The sequence below is a fragment of the Idiotropiscis lumnitzeri genome, chromosome 10 (assembly GCF_059441095.1).
Source record: "Idiotropiscis lumnitzeri isolate Australia: NSW breed Sydney's pygmy pipehorse chromosome 10, RoL_Ilum_1.0, whole genome shotgun sequence".
In the NCBI taxonomy this organism is placed as follows: domain Eukaryota; kingdom Metazoa; phylum Chordata; class Actinopteri; order Syngnathiformes; family Syngnathidae; genus Idiotropiscis; species Idiotropiscis lumnitzeri.
In genome coordinates this window covers 14,673,738-14,688,881 of record NC_142400.1, presented here as the reverse complement: position 1 = coordinate 14,688,881, position 15,144 = coordinate 14,673,738, and the positions used below count along the sequence as shown (strand labels likewise).

Below are 15,144 nucleotides of genomic sequence, written 5' to 3'. Positions count from 1 at the left end.
CTTCATTTTTCTCGAGCAATTACTGACAAAATCGTCCAAACCAGAATATCGATAATTTTGCAGGGTGTTGTCAGAATAACATTATATTATTTCTTTTTTTTGGTCTTGTAACTCTGCACACCCTGTTAAAGTACTTCCAAGTATCTACTCAATCTGTATGCACTGCATGTTGCCTACTCAATGAGCAATTACATCACCCATAACCTGCAGTGCTCAAACAAGCTAAATGGTATCAAACGATATTGCCTGTGCACTGACTTCCATCTTAAAATCTGTTAATCACACCCAAATAAAATTATTAATCACTGTTATCAAAAGAATTTCAGGCACATGTCGAGTACTCAATCAAGAGACAGTCGTTAGCAAATTAAATCATGTGATAACAAAAACACAAAACCATATTGAAGGAGAGTGTTTTGTTGGGGAGATTACACAGCCTTCTTTTGTGGAACCTTGACAAAATGTGTAAGCACTTTATATCATCAAATGTGAATAAGGGATGTAAAACAGTTTGACTCAAGTGGAAAAAAGTTTTGTCCCTGGAGGATGTAACTAAATATATAATATGGATATAACTGACCTTGAAGAAAGTCATAGTAGCACCATCCTCTACCACTCCGTACTCTATCTTGGTTTGCTTGGCCAGGTCATCAGCAGAGTCAATAGGCGACTCCATCCTCTCCACAGTGAGGAAGGCTGCAAGGTTTGCCGTGTAGGAGGAAATGATGATGAGAGTAAAAAACCACCAGATTCCTCCTACAATTCTGGTGGAGAGGGCTTTCGGCATGAGTTCAGATCCTAAGTGAAAGGAGCAGAGGGAGGCATGAGAGCAAGTTGTGCAGTAGATGAGAGAGGGGCAGCATCCTGGACAGCAGAGGCCAGGCTGGGCCTCTGCACCTGCTCCCAGGCTCAAACTCCAACCAAAATAAACTCAAACACATTTTTTATTGCAGCAGGTTAAGTCATATCAAAATATATTTCTTTTTTGTTGAGGTTTCTCAATGTTACACATTGTTCCATATTACTTGGGAGCAGTAAACCAAGTGCGGAACTAGATTAGGACTTCATAAAATTTGTATGTGGCTGCGTCACAGTTTGCTATTTGAATTAATTGGCCAATAGTAACATTTACACTCCCTGCTCGACAGAATAGAATATATGTAGTTTGTAGTTACACATACACATGAATCTTGGGAGAGAAATTGCTCAATTGAAAGGAGAAGAGCCTGCGTTCCATGTAATCTGTTTTACCCAGGCAGATTAAGCTATTGAAAAATGGGATTTCAGACAGTCATTCACAGCTGATAAAGAGCCATAAAGATAGGGGGTTCAGAACTGCATGCTCCACTCCCTCTGTGAGAAACCTGATCTGCATTCGGGGGGGGGGGGGGGGGGATACAGTGCAAACCCACTGCGATGGATACAGCAGTGGCAAGGGATCCTTTTATTCGGTTTGACTTAGATGGGAAGTTTAATGAACTAGATCCACTTTTTACTCAGTCAGACTATAATGTTATTGAATTAATGAGAGCTGTATATATATATATATATATATATATATATACACACACACACACCGTATTTTCCGGACTATAAGCCGCTACCTTTTTTCCTAGATTTTGAACCATGCAGCTCTATAGATCAGAAAATATGCCAAATAAATATATATATATATATATATATATATCAACATGAACAGGTTGTTGTGTATTGCAGGATGAGCCAGTGACATGCAAAGAGTAGAGCCGACAGGGTAGGAGCTCAGATTATCCACCTGCGTGAGGGGTGCATCTAGAGAACCCCCCTGTGCGTAATCATTGATAAAGGGGAATCTGTCTGATTTATATGTGATTAAATGTTAAAAACTTTGATGAGCACCCTGCAATGCTGGTGAAAATCTTTTTCAGGGGGCATAAAAATCAGGTTCATCTCGGGTCTCCACAGTGCTTTGCACGCCACTGGGGTGACCTGAAATGATTGCAACCCAAATAAGTGGCTTCCATTTCTACAACTGGTTATTTATTTGCTTTATTTGTTACACAAATTAATTTGATTTCCTAACAATGCAGTTTTGAAAATTGGTGCTCTTTAGTGCATCTGGTCTCAATTTTATCGCCTTTACAAAATTTTCTCCAATTGTCCATCTCGGTGCATGAGACACTCGAAGTTGCTTTTTTTGTGCTTATCCCCCTGGGTGAGCTTCTGTCTGTATTTTGGAAAGGTACAACTTTAGTTCCAAGATCATAATCTGCTTTACGGATTCCTGCGGGATGCCTCAGAATCGTATTCTTAGGGCTGTGAGCGACAGAGACCCTGATAGCATCACTTTTCCTCGCCACCCTAACACTCAAACATAGTCCAGTTTGGACCCTTTCCGCGTTCGAGCTCGGGTTCTTGAAGAGTTTCTTTGGGGTGTGAACTCATTAAGCCTTCTAGACATCAGAGTTTTGCCCAGGTAACAATTTAGCCTACACAGATTTAAATGACCTGGTCTGAAAATAGCTTTGTTATCCAGAGCATTTCCAGAACAACATAATGCTTCCTTTTGTTATTCCATCCTTTTGAATAATTCGCAAATTAGATAAATAGGGTTATTAATATCAATTTTCTCTGCCATAAGATGGGTTGCAGTCATTTTGGGTCACCCTTCATTTGTAATAATCGTAACAATCTCGTCAATGGACTGATTGCTGTGGGAACTATTTAAACTAATGTATTCGGGAACAGCAGCACACTAAAAGAACACGGAAGGACAAAAAGAGTAAACAATACTAGGAGGTACGCATGAAGGTCCATCATGCATTTGCAAAGGATGCATGGAGTTGGGATGGGATGGCAAATACACACTTTTGGCCTGATTCATTAAAGCTTTGCAGCCAGGATTCTGTCTGCCAAACACGCTGCGCAGTTCATTTTGCATGAGGAAATCCACCAGAGAGCAAACCCCTCTTTTATATACTACAGGCTCCGCCACTTTTACACCTGTTACTTAAAGCGTATGCAGTCTGTTATTGTGTGTGAACCTGCAATTTAGCACCTGCTATTTGGGATCTTGGAAAAAACTTTACAATCTTAGTAAGTCATGTGCATAACCGCCAACTGTACATGCAATCTGTTGAGTCACAACCAATTTTGTGCCCGCTATTTGGGATTTTAATAAATCAGGCCCTTTGTGTATTCTTAAACAATGTCAACACAGGGGAAAAACACCAAAGGATTGAATACAGTTGTGATGTCCAGCTATAGGATGTTGGTTTCTTTAAACAGCAATTTTATTATTCAGTGTAGAATCTTACCCTCCTGCAGTAACTGGCACCAAAAAAAAGGCTGATCCATCGAACTTGGTTGGGGCTGACTGTCATGTACCCAAGGTAACGTCATGACCGAACAGCACTTCCCACAATTTTCTGGGGGCGGGGCAAGCCACCGGGCACGGGAGCCTCTCTACATTGTGATCCACCACGGTGCTACGTAGGCATAGTCTGCTCCGCGAATTCTAATCGGGCACCCTTTGAGCCAGATGCCACATCTTCTCAACTAGGTGAATCATATCGGCTACACACACACACACACAGTATATAGTGGATATAAAAAGTTGACAAACCCCTGTGTATATATCTATAGACGTGATGACTCTACGCAACCTGCCTGACCAATTTTCTTCTCATTTTACCAGATGTTGGTAATATTAATGTTGTGACGTATTTTCTCCCCCTGATAATGATTGTTTCCACTGTCGTCCATGGGATATTGAATGCAATGCCTTGGAAATTATATTGTACCCTTTTCCTGAATGGTATCGTTATACTATAGGATCACTTTTTTATTTTCCATTGAGCTCTATAGGTTTAAGGTCACATTAAAGATGTAAGCATCTTTGAAAAGATTTACCTCGGTTGTTTTAATAATAATAATAATTTGAACAAGGGGTTATATACTTTTTATACCCACAGTATGCAATGCATCTAATCATTAATTTGACATGGTGACATGCTAAATGCCTCTGTCATAAACGACACTTTTGGATCCGTTTTATTAATACATTTTTTTGGAGAGCTCAGATCATTGCTGCAATGTTATAAAGGTGTCACCAGAAGCGACAGGATTTTTTATTTTTTCAAAGTTATAACAGTTACAATGAACCAACCATGAAAAAACATCTCATCCTTGTCAATTTGTGTGATAACTCCAAAAGACAAATTTTTAAGGAAATTAGATCATTTTAAACGATTCAAAACACTCACACTTAAACTAACATTGGCTATTTTTATGAAGGTAGTTGCCTCAAATAATCACATTATTCCCTGTTTTGAACAATCCACATCTGATCACTTTGGTTCCAGTTCAATATATGAATCATTCACTGTACCTCACCATTTGACACAATATATTGTTTCTACAAATACTGTAAATACAGATTAAAAAAAAATCATGAATTTTCCTTGTTGCCTGACCCATAAAAAAATCTTAAACTCAACTTCATTCAAGAGAAAAGAAATGATGAAGCAATTTCACTTGAAATAGAAAATATTTAGCAATTTGATTAAACCACCATCTGTGAGCAGCTCGTCTATGCGTCATTTCTATGACCAAATGCAAGCTGGGATAGAGACCATGCTTTGCACCCCCAAAGTCTCTGCTTATATCTGTTTCAAACATATTGAAGTGTCTCTGGTTTAGAAATAATTCCTCATTTAAAAATTCATCCGTCATAAGTGGTAGAGAAAATGCTGCCACTTATCCTCACATGGGTCGCGCCTGATTTCGAGCAAGAGTGGGGTCCACCCCTGTGCTTGTTGCCAGTAAATCACAGGATGCATATAGAAAAAAAAAACTATTGGCAAATGAGTCTTTACCTAACTACAGTGGAAATTCAAATTAGCATCTCGTGTCTGTGAGCCAAACATCCTAAAAACTATTTTACCATGCTGCCTCAATAACATGTGATTTAGTTACATGCATCGTCAGTGTTTTACGGTGATATCATTCAATATTTAAATTTTAACACAGCGCCCTCCACATTTTAAAAATGTCAACTAGTTGAGAAGATATGGTACAAAAAGTCGGTTATCTAACAGGCAGGGTGTGTAATCTCATTGGATGTTACTCATTATGGCTGTACTTACCTGTTCAAATTATTTTAATTAAATGAGTACAGGAAGACACAGAACATGCAGGATAATCATTTGCATAAAAGGAAAAAATGTCTTTACTGTAAGCCCAAAGCACGGTCTGACCTATCAGACGCTATCAGTGAACCATGTGACTACATGCACAGAGGCCCCCATGCATGGTCACGGGCCTGGGACAAGTGCAAGATTGACCCCCAGCAAAAAGTGGGACTTGTGCTAGGAAAACGGGGCAGGCAGAGGCGTCTACCTTGCTGCATGAGAGCTCCAACTCCGAACCAGAAACTATTTAGCAGGGTGAAATTGTTTTCCACTACATCCGAGTCAGGGTTGCAAGGGTGAGGGTTATACCACTCGTAGGGACTAAACCTGTGACAATTGACAAAGAACACACACAGGTTTAATGTAGTTGCATGAAGACAACTTTGAAAATGGGCAGATACTTTTTAAGGTCATCATACCTATGGAAGACGAGAGACAAAAAAAAAAACAATTAGTCACTTTCAGTGATTATTCCCTGCGTAGTTTGATCTGATCATTTGACTTGGATTAGGGATTTCTCTGATTGCAAGGCTAAAACTGTGAAATGTTTTCTTCAAATCATTTTATACAATTTTCTGTGAGATTTGGAGTATGACTGCGTGAGTGAATAACTGAAATTAGTAACATAGCTTGCATACAAACCTCCTTGTCAAAATAAGGAGTCAGCAACTCTGGTCCTCGAGGGCCAATATCCTGCATTTTTAAATATTCCCCCTCCCACTTGATCCAAACGATCGGCTCATATGTGAGCTCTGCAGAAGATTGGTAATGGTCCTGACCATTTCAATCAGGTGTGTTGGAGGAGGGAAACATCTAAAGCATGCAGGATAGTGGCCCTCCAGGACCGGAGTTGCCCGCACCAGGTCTAAATCCTAATACAATGCAATATGGGTTGGGGGGGTTCAAATGATACTCCTCATATGGACAAATTCATATCAAAGCCAATTCCTTGAACTAATTTAATCAATGGGTTCATTGTCATAATGGTGGAATATTCATATTCAGCAGATCAGAACTGCCAACCATGGCCTTTGCGATTTTACCACTTGACACGGTCCAAGAGCAGATAAAATTCTCATTTATCCAAGTTGAATAAAAGTGACACTACATTAGTAAAGGTTGATTGGTCTACAATTAAATCTACTAGCCAGGTTTGATTTGTTCTGGGGTGCAAAAGTCAAAGCTTTACTCGAACATTTTAACACACAAATGGATTGGAGTGGAGGTCAATGTTCTCAAAATGTCCTGATGAGCCCTTCTTTTTCTTAGTTTTTGGTAAATCTGCTCAGTCAATTAGCCCAAGATTTGCTTCCTTGTCAATTTGCAGTGTCAAACTAGCATGAACTGAACTGCGCCCACATGTCGTTATGTGACCCAGTTCCTCACGCAAATGTCAGCATGTTTTCTTCTCATCAGGTGAACAGACAATTAGCACTTGCCAAGACAAAGGGTGAGCAACGTTGTCATCTGCAACATGCATTGTGGGTACTCTGATGGAACTACTTTGTAGTCGCGATTGTCCGCTTTGTCCCCCCCCCTAAATATTTTAAAGCGAGTGCCATTTATGGAGTCAACAGAGCTACAGACTTCTTTCATTGTGGCACTTCTTATCTACTGTGCTGTCATTTCAATTAAAGTGTCCTTGCCTTATCTTAGGTTATCTGTTGTGCAGTGAGCGATATTTAGTGCAAGGTCAGATAAGCATGGCTGGAAAGAAATCAGATGCAATATGTGAGCAATGTCCATCTTTTATCCTTTCACGGGGGCAGGGTCATCCCTCTCAGAAATGTCAAGGTAGATGAATCGTCATAGTTAAACTACTTCTATTGCTTTGTCACAAGATACTTTTTATATATATGTATGTATTTGTAAAGTTATTCTTTTTATCTGATATGTGTTCAGTATTACATACATAAAACGAGGCACTGTTGATAAAAGATTAATATTGCGACATATTTTAAAAGCGCATCAGTGGTGGAGGGGAAATTTTGTTTGACATTCCTCTCAACGTTTTGGCACGTTAACGTTGATAATGAAGAAAGAAACATTTCCCACAATAAGATGTTGTGTTAAAATGTGTCACAGTTTAAGGGAGGGTAAGATGAGGAATTTATGATTTTCATCTTATCTTACAATGTCAAGTATTAGTTCTGTTGTTGAGGGGAAATTTGTATTTAAATGTTTAACTGGGGAATGCGATGAGTTGGAAAAAAAAAATCTCATTATTCTTACTTTGTCTCATTCATAAAATCAGTCACACATTACAGCACAGACAAAAGCAAGTGCAATGCAGGTTTTGTGACGTGAACAGAATTTCAGAATGGTCTTTAGCCACCAGAAAAAAAAAAAGCTCACATTTCCCCTTGAGAAAATAAAGTAGCTCATGCCTGATGAGCAGGTTCTGTTATTAATAAAGTCGTGTTTTTATTTATCCAATTTTGTATTTATTTTCTATTTAATTATTTAATCTTTAATTAATCTAATTTATATATTCAATTAAAATATTGTTGTGTTTAACCGTAGAGGGTAGCTCTCTAATCTCGTTGCACACCGAGTACAATGACAATAAAGGGCTTTCTGATTCTGATTACTATTTTTTTTTAAACCTTAGTTGCTCTGTTTCTTGGATTAATTTGTCTAGTTTCAAGGCTGGGTGTTGTCAGGTGTGCTCGACTCCTCACGCAGCTGTCTCCTATCACTCATCACTCCTCTGAATTTAAGCAGCCCGGTAAATTAACTTCCGTGCTGGACGTCTTTTTACATTCATGGTATTAGTTATGACATCCGCCTTGTTCCGAGTAGTTTCATGATGTCTCGCTCCTAATTTAGATTGTGATTTTTCATTCATTACTTTGTTGTCTTTTGAAAGTTTTTTCCAGGAAGATTCCCTCCCTTCATTTGTTACTTTTCAGTCCGTGACCACTTCTGGGTCCAACTTCGGCCTCTCATGCCACAGCTTCTCTAGTATTCCTCGTATAAATGAGCAGTTTTATTGTTTTTAGAAACTTTTTGTAAGTTTTGTGAAATTGGGCCATCACAATATTCGCAATATCGCTTTACAATCTCTCACAAAAGCATAATCATAGTTTTATTTACTAAGCAAACAATCAGTCATGTCTTGCACATGAAAATAAATACATGGGGGGGCTTTCCAATCAAATATATTTTTATGGTATTATGAGTTAAACAATATATAGTTTATGTATGCTAAATGTGCAAGAATACTTCTCAATTGCTTTTATTTTTTTCCAGTTACAGGGATATATATATCTATTGTATATTTTGTCTAGTTAAAAACACTACCAACAGAAAGTTGATCTCGTTTGAAATGTAAATCTGTTTTCATAACAAAATATATATGCATGGTGCTCTGCAGTTTTATTTTCAAAACGTACTGGACTGAACTTGAACACGTTTCTTTCATCATGGGGAAATGATCGTTTTTCATCCATGACTTGGTCGTTTATTCTTCTGTTTCAGACTTATCATGTCCTAAAATATTATGAGACTGTCATCTACAGCTCAATAACAAAAACGTGCAACTACCCATCATGCGTTTGTGCATAGGAGAAGAAAAATTATGGAGAGGGGAGTGTGTGCACTTACCAAAACGCATATTGTGGTAAAAATTCAGTAGGTGCATATTCTGAGCCAACTTAGATGACAGTTGCTGCCTTTTATTTTGTGTGTAATCATAATGCCAGTAACACCAGAAAAACATACATGTGTTAACAGTAAAACTGCAGAGTCACAGCTGGAAGCGAGCCAATGGCTGCTGAAAGTTTTAGAGTTAACAGGGACTTTTCTAACTATAGCCTCACAGCCAACGGCACCCCCCCCCACCTCCCACAATTGTGTGTTAATGTCTCTGCTAATCCATGAAGTAGAAAGCCTCCCCATTCTCCAAAGTAAAACACTGTTTAAAAGGGTTAAAAAGAAACATTTGCAATAGCAGAATTGTGTCGATTTCTCTCTGTGTCACGACGCTCACACCGATATCCGATATGAGAGAGAATTTCCACCCATGAGATTCACTTTAAACAATACACTGCTTGATTCAAAATGTTCTGCTTTATCTACTTTACTTGATTGACATTTTGGCCGGTGGGGTAAATCATTGTGGGACGTTTGCGTAATTAAATGTCCAATGGCATATCCCGGATGAGATAACCTTGGCCCTCATCAATAAAGAGTGAATGTAAATAGACAAAGCTAAATTGAATGGAAAGCCACCTTTAACTACATTGTCGTTACGCTCCTTGTTACAGTCATACTCACTTATTGATGGCTTTCCATTGTCAAATTCAGGTGCTACGAGTTACTACAAGACTAATGTCCTGATCTGTAACTGTTTCCACAGTCATTGCTCGCTTGCTTGCCATTATTTTTGGGCTCACAAAGCACGTTTTCTGGGTCCACTTTCTACATGTTTGAGGCATGGTGAAAGAGAGAGAGAAGACAGTAAATATTTGTGAGAGACTGGGAAAAGTGAGGGAAAGGTTGGGACAAGTGCAGCATTACACACACATTCATATGAGTGCACATCTTTCCTGTCACTCTCTCAGACGCATACACACAATCCTAAAATATATCTACCACCTTTTGTAAGGTTTGTGTTTCTATTTGTCAGGGTCTATGCTTTTTTTTTTGTTTTTGAATAGAAATGGGCTAGGGGTAACCTTGCAGCCTCGCCATTGCCAGTATTAAATAAAAAAAAAATCTTGAAACACAAGTTATTTTCCAAGCAAAGCAGATTCCGATTTGATGGTTAAACACATTAAATGACGCGACAATGATGTAGCATCTGAGACTGTATCCATGACCATGCGTTTGTGTCAATTCATGGATGCTTCACCAATTCGGCATGCTCAGGATACTGCTTCTGTAATTACTGAGAGTAGCCTGTTGTTAGTCGTAAAGGCAATGTCGAGTGGAAGCATTGAAGCAAGATACTGACTTGTGTGATCACTGATAGTGACATGTTACCTGGCTATGACAAACAGCACACAACTGACACCCAAGTAAGCCAGCAGAATATACATCCAGATATCGGGCGAGAGGGGGTTGAGGAAGGAGAAGACCCCTGGGTTGGTCCCATTTGCCTTGCGGTAGAGTATACTTATACCCAATGTCATGAAGGGCTTGGAGAAGTCAATAACCTTCTCACGCACGTATGTGATGGCGAGCGGCGCCACTGCCAGATCAGCTCTCTGTCAATAAACATAAAAAGGAAGAAGGATAGGCCATAAGTTAAGGGCACGGGAAATGTTTAGAGGCAATCAAATTAAGAAAACACAATTTTTACGTTGTCCATGTTGTTTTTCAAAGCACTCTGCTCGACATTTAAAGCTCCCCTTTCTCCACCCATTACACGATACTAAAGCTGGAGAATATATTTTCATTTCAGCTCTATTCACTCCATCAATTTGTTTTTAAGCAATATAGGAAGGTGAGGGTTGTTTGCAAAAAGGAATTGAGAGATTAGCATTAGCGTAAAAGACCCATTTACCAGTATACTACAGGGAGTACTCGACAGTCGAATATATTCACTCAAGACTACAAAAGCAATTTTCAGGTATTCAAGCATCATTGTGAAGGGAACTTTATGTGCTGTAGTAATTTCACCAAAAAAAATCACACTTTTTGACAGTGCAATCTTATAATATGTAGAATAGTATGATGTAACTTGATTTATGAATTTCTCAATCATCTCAGACACATTTTCTGTTAAGTATTTGTCAAGAAAATTCATGTTAACACTGTAAAACCAAATAAACAAAAAGGTGCAGCATTTTTTTTTCACTTCTCAGAAGCAGAAATTTTTAGGATTGTTGTAATATTGCAATGTTGCTGAAAGCAGACATTCTGTGTTAATACTCACACTATTTGAACTAATTGATCCAAACAACTTTTTTTTTTAAATTTAATTTATTTATTTATTTTAACGACAAATTTGTGAAATGACCACAAAATTATTTGACAAATAGCCCCTGTTCTGCCTCGCTGGCATCTCACTGACGTGGCTAGAATCCCACCCTAGCACAGGATGCACAGGGACCGGAGCAGGGTTCGTGCGGCTCCGTCGCCCAGCGGTGACAGGAACAGGTAAGTAGAAATTTGAGCTACTGCGGAAATGTAACAGGGGCCTTCAGTTGCCGTCATTGCTACCATCCCAAAAGAACCCAGAGAGGCTGAGGGTAGTTCACATATTTGTCATAATATTTGTCAACTGGCTCTTAGGCGACACGGCAGGAGTCATGACTAGCAGAGGACATGCACAGGGTTCCATTTAAGCCTGATTGTTACATTGTTTGTTTTGACCATTTACAGTTGTCTGTTGCTATTCTTTGTTTAGTGTTGACATTCATTTTGCTTCTGTCTCTCCTTTTTCTCTGCTCCTTGCGATGTCAGGCAATCAGCACCTTCTAGTGCCCGTCATTTAGTTCGTTTGTTTCCACTTTTTTTCAGTTCATTGCAGTTTGTGTCTTGTCCTAGTGTTACCCCAAAGGGAGTGTAATAGCATTTTTTTTTTGTTTTCCTTCTGGTACAAGCCAGTGTTTTTTCTTTTCCCTTGAGTTCATGCTGCCTCTATGCTACAGGTACTGTGACGCACATAATTCGTACAGTGTATTGATCTAGGGCAAGTCCGAGTTAAGAAGTAGTTGACACCTATTGGGTGTTACTTCTAATGGGTCAGATATTGACTGAGCAGTGGCTGCTATTTTTCTATCTATTCAGTTTATCCTAACTGGGATGTTTTTGGGAGCAATTACTGGTAACTGCGAGCAGTTTGTGTACATGTTTTAATAGGGTCTGCAGGGGAAACAACTCACGACAGGATCTATGAGCTCCTTGCAGCTGTTTACACTCTACTTCAAAAAGTAGCCACCAGTTACCTTTAATTTCCTTTTCTCCGTCTCCATGCATCTCAGAATGCTTTTGCGGATTCTCAGAGCAGATCAATTCAAATCTGACTTCTTTGGACCTGTTTTGCCAATATCGGCATTCTCAATGAATGAATAAGTAAAGAAGTATCTTTACTATCTTTACAACAATTATGTTAATGTACTTTGTAGGCGAGTAGAGTAGTGCACATCAGCGACTGAGCACATGGGACTGTCACTGCTCGGCCTGACTTAACCATGAACACTTTTATGACATATTTTTGTTAGAGATTGTCCAACTTTGAATCATTCTGAAAATTCCTCTGCTAAACTTCTCATGGAGATTCTCCACTTTGCAACACTGCATTCAAAACAATTTTTTCAATTTGGTTTTTCAATAACATTGTATTACTAACAACTTAACAGGTTGCTGGCACTTGAAAAATGCATAAGACGTACATGGTCCATTAATTCCTTAACCATGCCATTCCACTGGCCTGTGTTTTCTTCCTGGGAACCATATTTCCCATCTTCTACTAAGCGGATTTCATAAGTAAAGCCCAAGATGTTGGCGAGCTCTCTCAGCAGGTCGATGCAGTAGCCCTCAAAGCGGTCATTCCCATACAGAGGCTTGTCAGACTTCTTGAACATCACATATGGCTCCTCCTGTGAAATATGGGAGAAGGGACAAGTTTGTATATTGCTTGGCATCTTACACCAAATTGCAGCAATTGGAGGGTGTGTATTGTGTGATGTTTAAAAGAACACAAAGCTGATTCATTGTGTAATGATTGTGTAAGCCTACTTTATTGTGTGTGGTTGAAAAGTTTTTCCACGTCATATCAGATTTTCCCTTATGAATAGTCTTTATTTTATCTGTAGCAAGATGGGTTTTTTTTGTTTTTTTAAATTTTATTTTATTTTATTAGATCCATCAGAAGTCACCTATAAGTTTGCAATATATGATAAGACCGCAAACTTCAATTACTACTACTACGACTACTACTACTGACAAAAACAACATTTAATAATGATATGAAGGGACCCAGTGATGCGAATAATTAAGTAAAACATATAGGCTATAAAACAGTGCGCATGCGTTTGAGTCTGTGTGACTTTATCCATGTTTCTAAATTATACTTCGGTGAACAATGATGCTTGAGGATTTTTTGAAAAGGCCCAAGTGAACAGCATCACTGACTTCTATAGAGAGAGTTCCAAAAGTTGGGGATGCAGCATTAGAGTTTGGTATTTAGGATGCAGAGCAGTCAAGCGTCAGATGAGTAATGCGTCCGGGCAGGAGTATACGTTTGAAGAAGGTCAGAGATTTGTAAGTCAGTGGTCCATATGATAAGTGATTAGGCCATTGATGAGGGCGTTGGGAACAGACTCAGTGAGTGATAGGTGGAGTCTGAATTTTAGGGTGGAACAAAGCTGACTTGATAATGAAATCAATGTGGGGTTGGAATAACATTTCAAAGGCCAGCATAATCACAAGGTTGCACACCTCAGGACAAGTGAGGATGGAGTAGTCGTTGATGTTAATGGATAGTTCTCAGACCTTCCTGAGTGGCGCTTCTAGGGCCACAACTTGGAGCTCCATCTTGTCTGAGTTAATTTTCAACAAGTTCAATGTCATCAAGGTTGTACTGATGGAGAGCTGGGTTTAAAAAAATAAAAGAGTGGAAGAGAGAATAATCTGACAAAGGAAAACCATGTACTGCACCTAGTGGAAAGAAAGGTCCAAGTCCAGAGCCTTGTGGTATGTCTTGACTGACTGGAATAGGAGTTGAAGTGGAACGATGCATTGGGACAAACTGTTTGTTGGATATCCATGCTGTGGTGGGGTCAAATACCAGATAAAAGGGTTGGGAGAGATCTTTGGTGGCCAAGTTGTTCGGGCAACTGCTCTTTCCAGGATCTTGATGAGGAAAGTAAAGTTGGAAATTGGATACTTGGGTTTACACCAAGCTTTTGAGCATAGATTTGAGTGGGCGTTTTAAAATTTGAAGGTAAAAATGCCAGATTCTAGGGAGTAGTTGATGATAAAGACAATAGTTTTGCAGAAGACAGTTTCAATTTGTATGATTTAACCAAGGCAATAGATAGGAGTCCAGAGATTGGGTGATGGTCTTGGCCCTAAGTGATGAACTTGGTGCATCTACCAGGATGAAGGAAGACAGCTCTGAGGTCAATGGGCGAGACAGACTATGACCAGATTTTATGGGTTGGGAGGTGGGGCTTTCAGAAACTTTTAGTGGGAGGAGCTTACTTTGATTTGGAAGGAGACCAGGAATGTGGTGCAGAAGTCAGGGTCTGTTGAAGAGTGACCAAGGTCAATTGGGCAAAGTAAGAGGTTGATGTTTAGAAGAGGGCCCTTGGACTGCATTGCTGGTCACTTAAAGAAGAGGGAGTAATGTATTTTGTGGTTGTAAATGGCATCATTGTTGGCCTGCATGTGAGGAGTAAAGGGAGATCTTCTAATTCTAGTTTCCATCAAGAGGTCTTCATGAATCATAACTTTGAGGTCAACAAGAAGAAAGACGTTCAAAAGGCAAGGGAGTTAGGACAAAGGCATATGTCGCGTTGTGCACTCCAGTCCGTCACAACTGATCTTGGAGCTGCAGTGTCTTAAAGTTTAAATGATATGCGACTTGCTAGAACGGTGCTTAGGGCTGTATTAATTGTTAGGGCGTGTCCTGAAGGTCATTGGGCATTTAATACACAGTCAGGGATGGGCAAGGTGAATAGTGAAAAGAGTTATAGTTTATAGTTATAGTTTGATGATTAAAGATAACGAGGTTGGGCTACTCTAGAGGCAAGGGAGTAATGCTGGTCGGGGAGAGGTGAGCCAATGTGTCATTAAGGCCATTTACATATTGTATTGTGTTGAAATTACCCAGTGGTGACAGACATTCAGTGACTGATGCGGTCTTGTTAGACTTAAGAAAATGAAGTGAAGAAGAAGGAGGTCAACAGCTCACGTGGAAGTTGGAAGAAGATTTCAAAGTCAGTACAGTGTATGTGTATGGAAGATTCCAGTAGAGTTGATTAAAGAAGAGTAGAATAGAAAGTAGAGGTCTGACAAG

General features: G+C 39.3%; 1 protein-coding gene across 4 annotated transcripts in view; it reads right to left on the bottom strand.

Moving 5' to 3' along the window:
- Positions 1-15,144, bottom strand: part of grik2 (glutamate receptor, ionotropic, kainate 2) — a 147,328-nt gene that overhangs the window by 38,805 nt on the left and 93,379 nt on the right. For all 4 annotated transcript variants that reach the window (XM_088307889.1, XM_088307892.1, XM_088307891.1 and 1 more), the window contains 4 exons: positions 12,515-12,721; positions 10,158-10,381; positions 5,380-5,498; positions 581-798 (listed from right to left, as the gene is read on the bottom strand). In XM_088307889.1, coding sequence (XP_088164015.1) covers positions 581-798; positions 5,380-5,498; positions 10,158-10,381; positions 12,515-12,721 — 768 coding nt within the window. The remainder of the gene's footprint in view (positions 1-580; positions 799-5,379; positions 5,499-10,157; positions 10,382-12,514; positions 12,722-15,144) is intronic.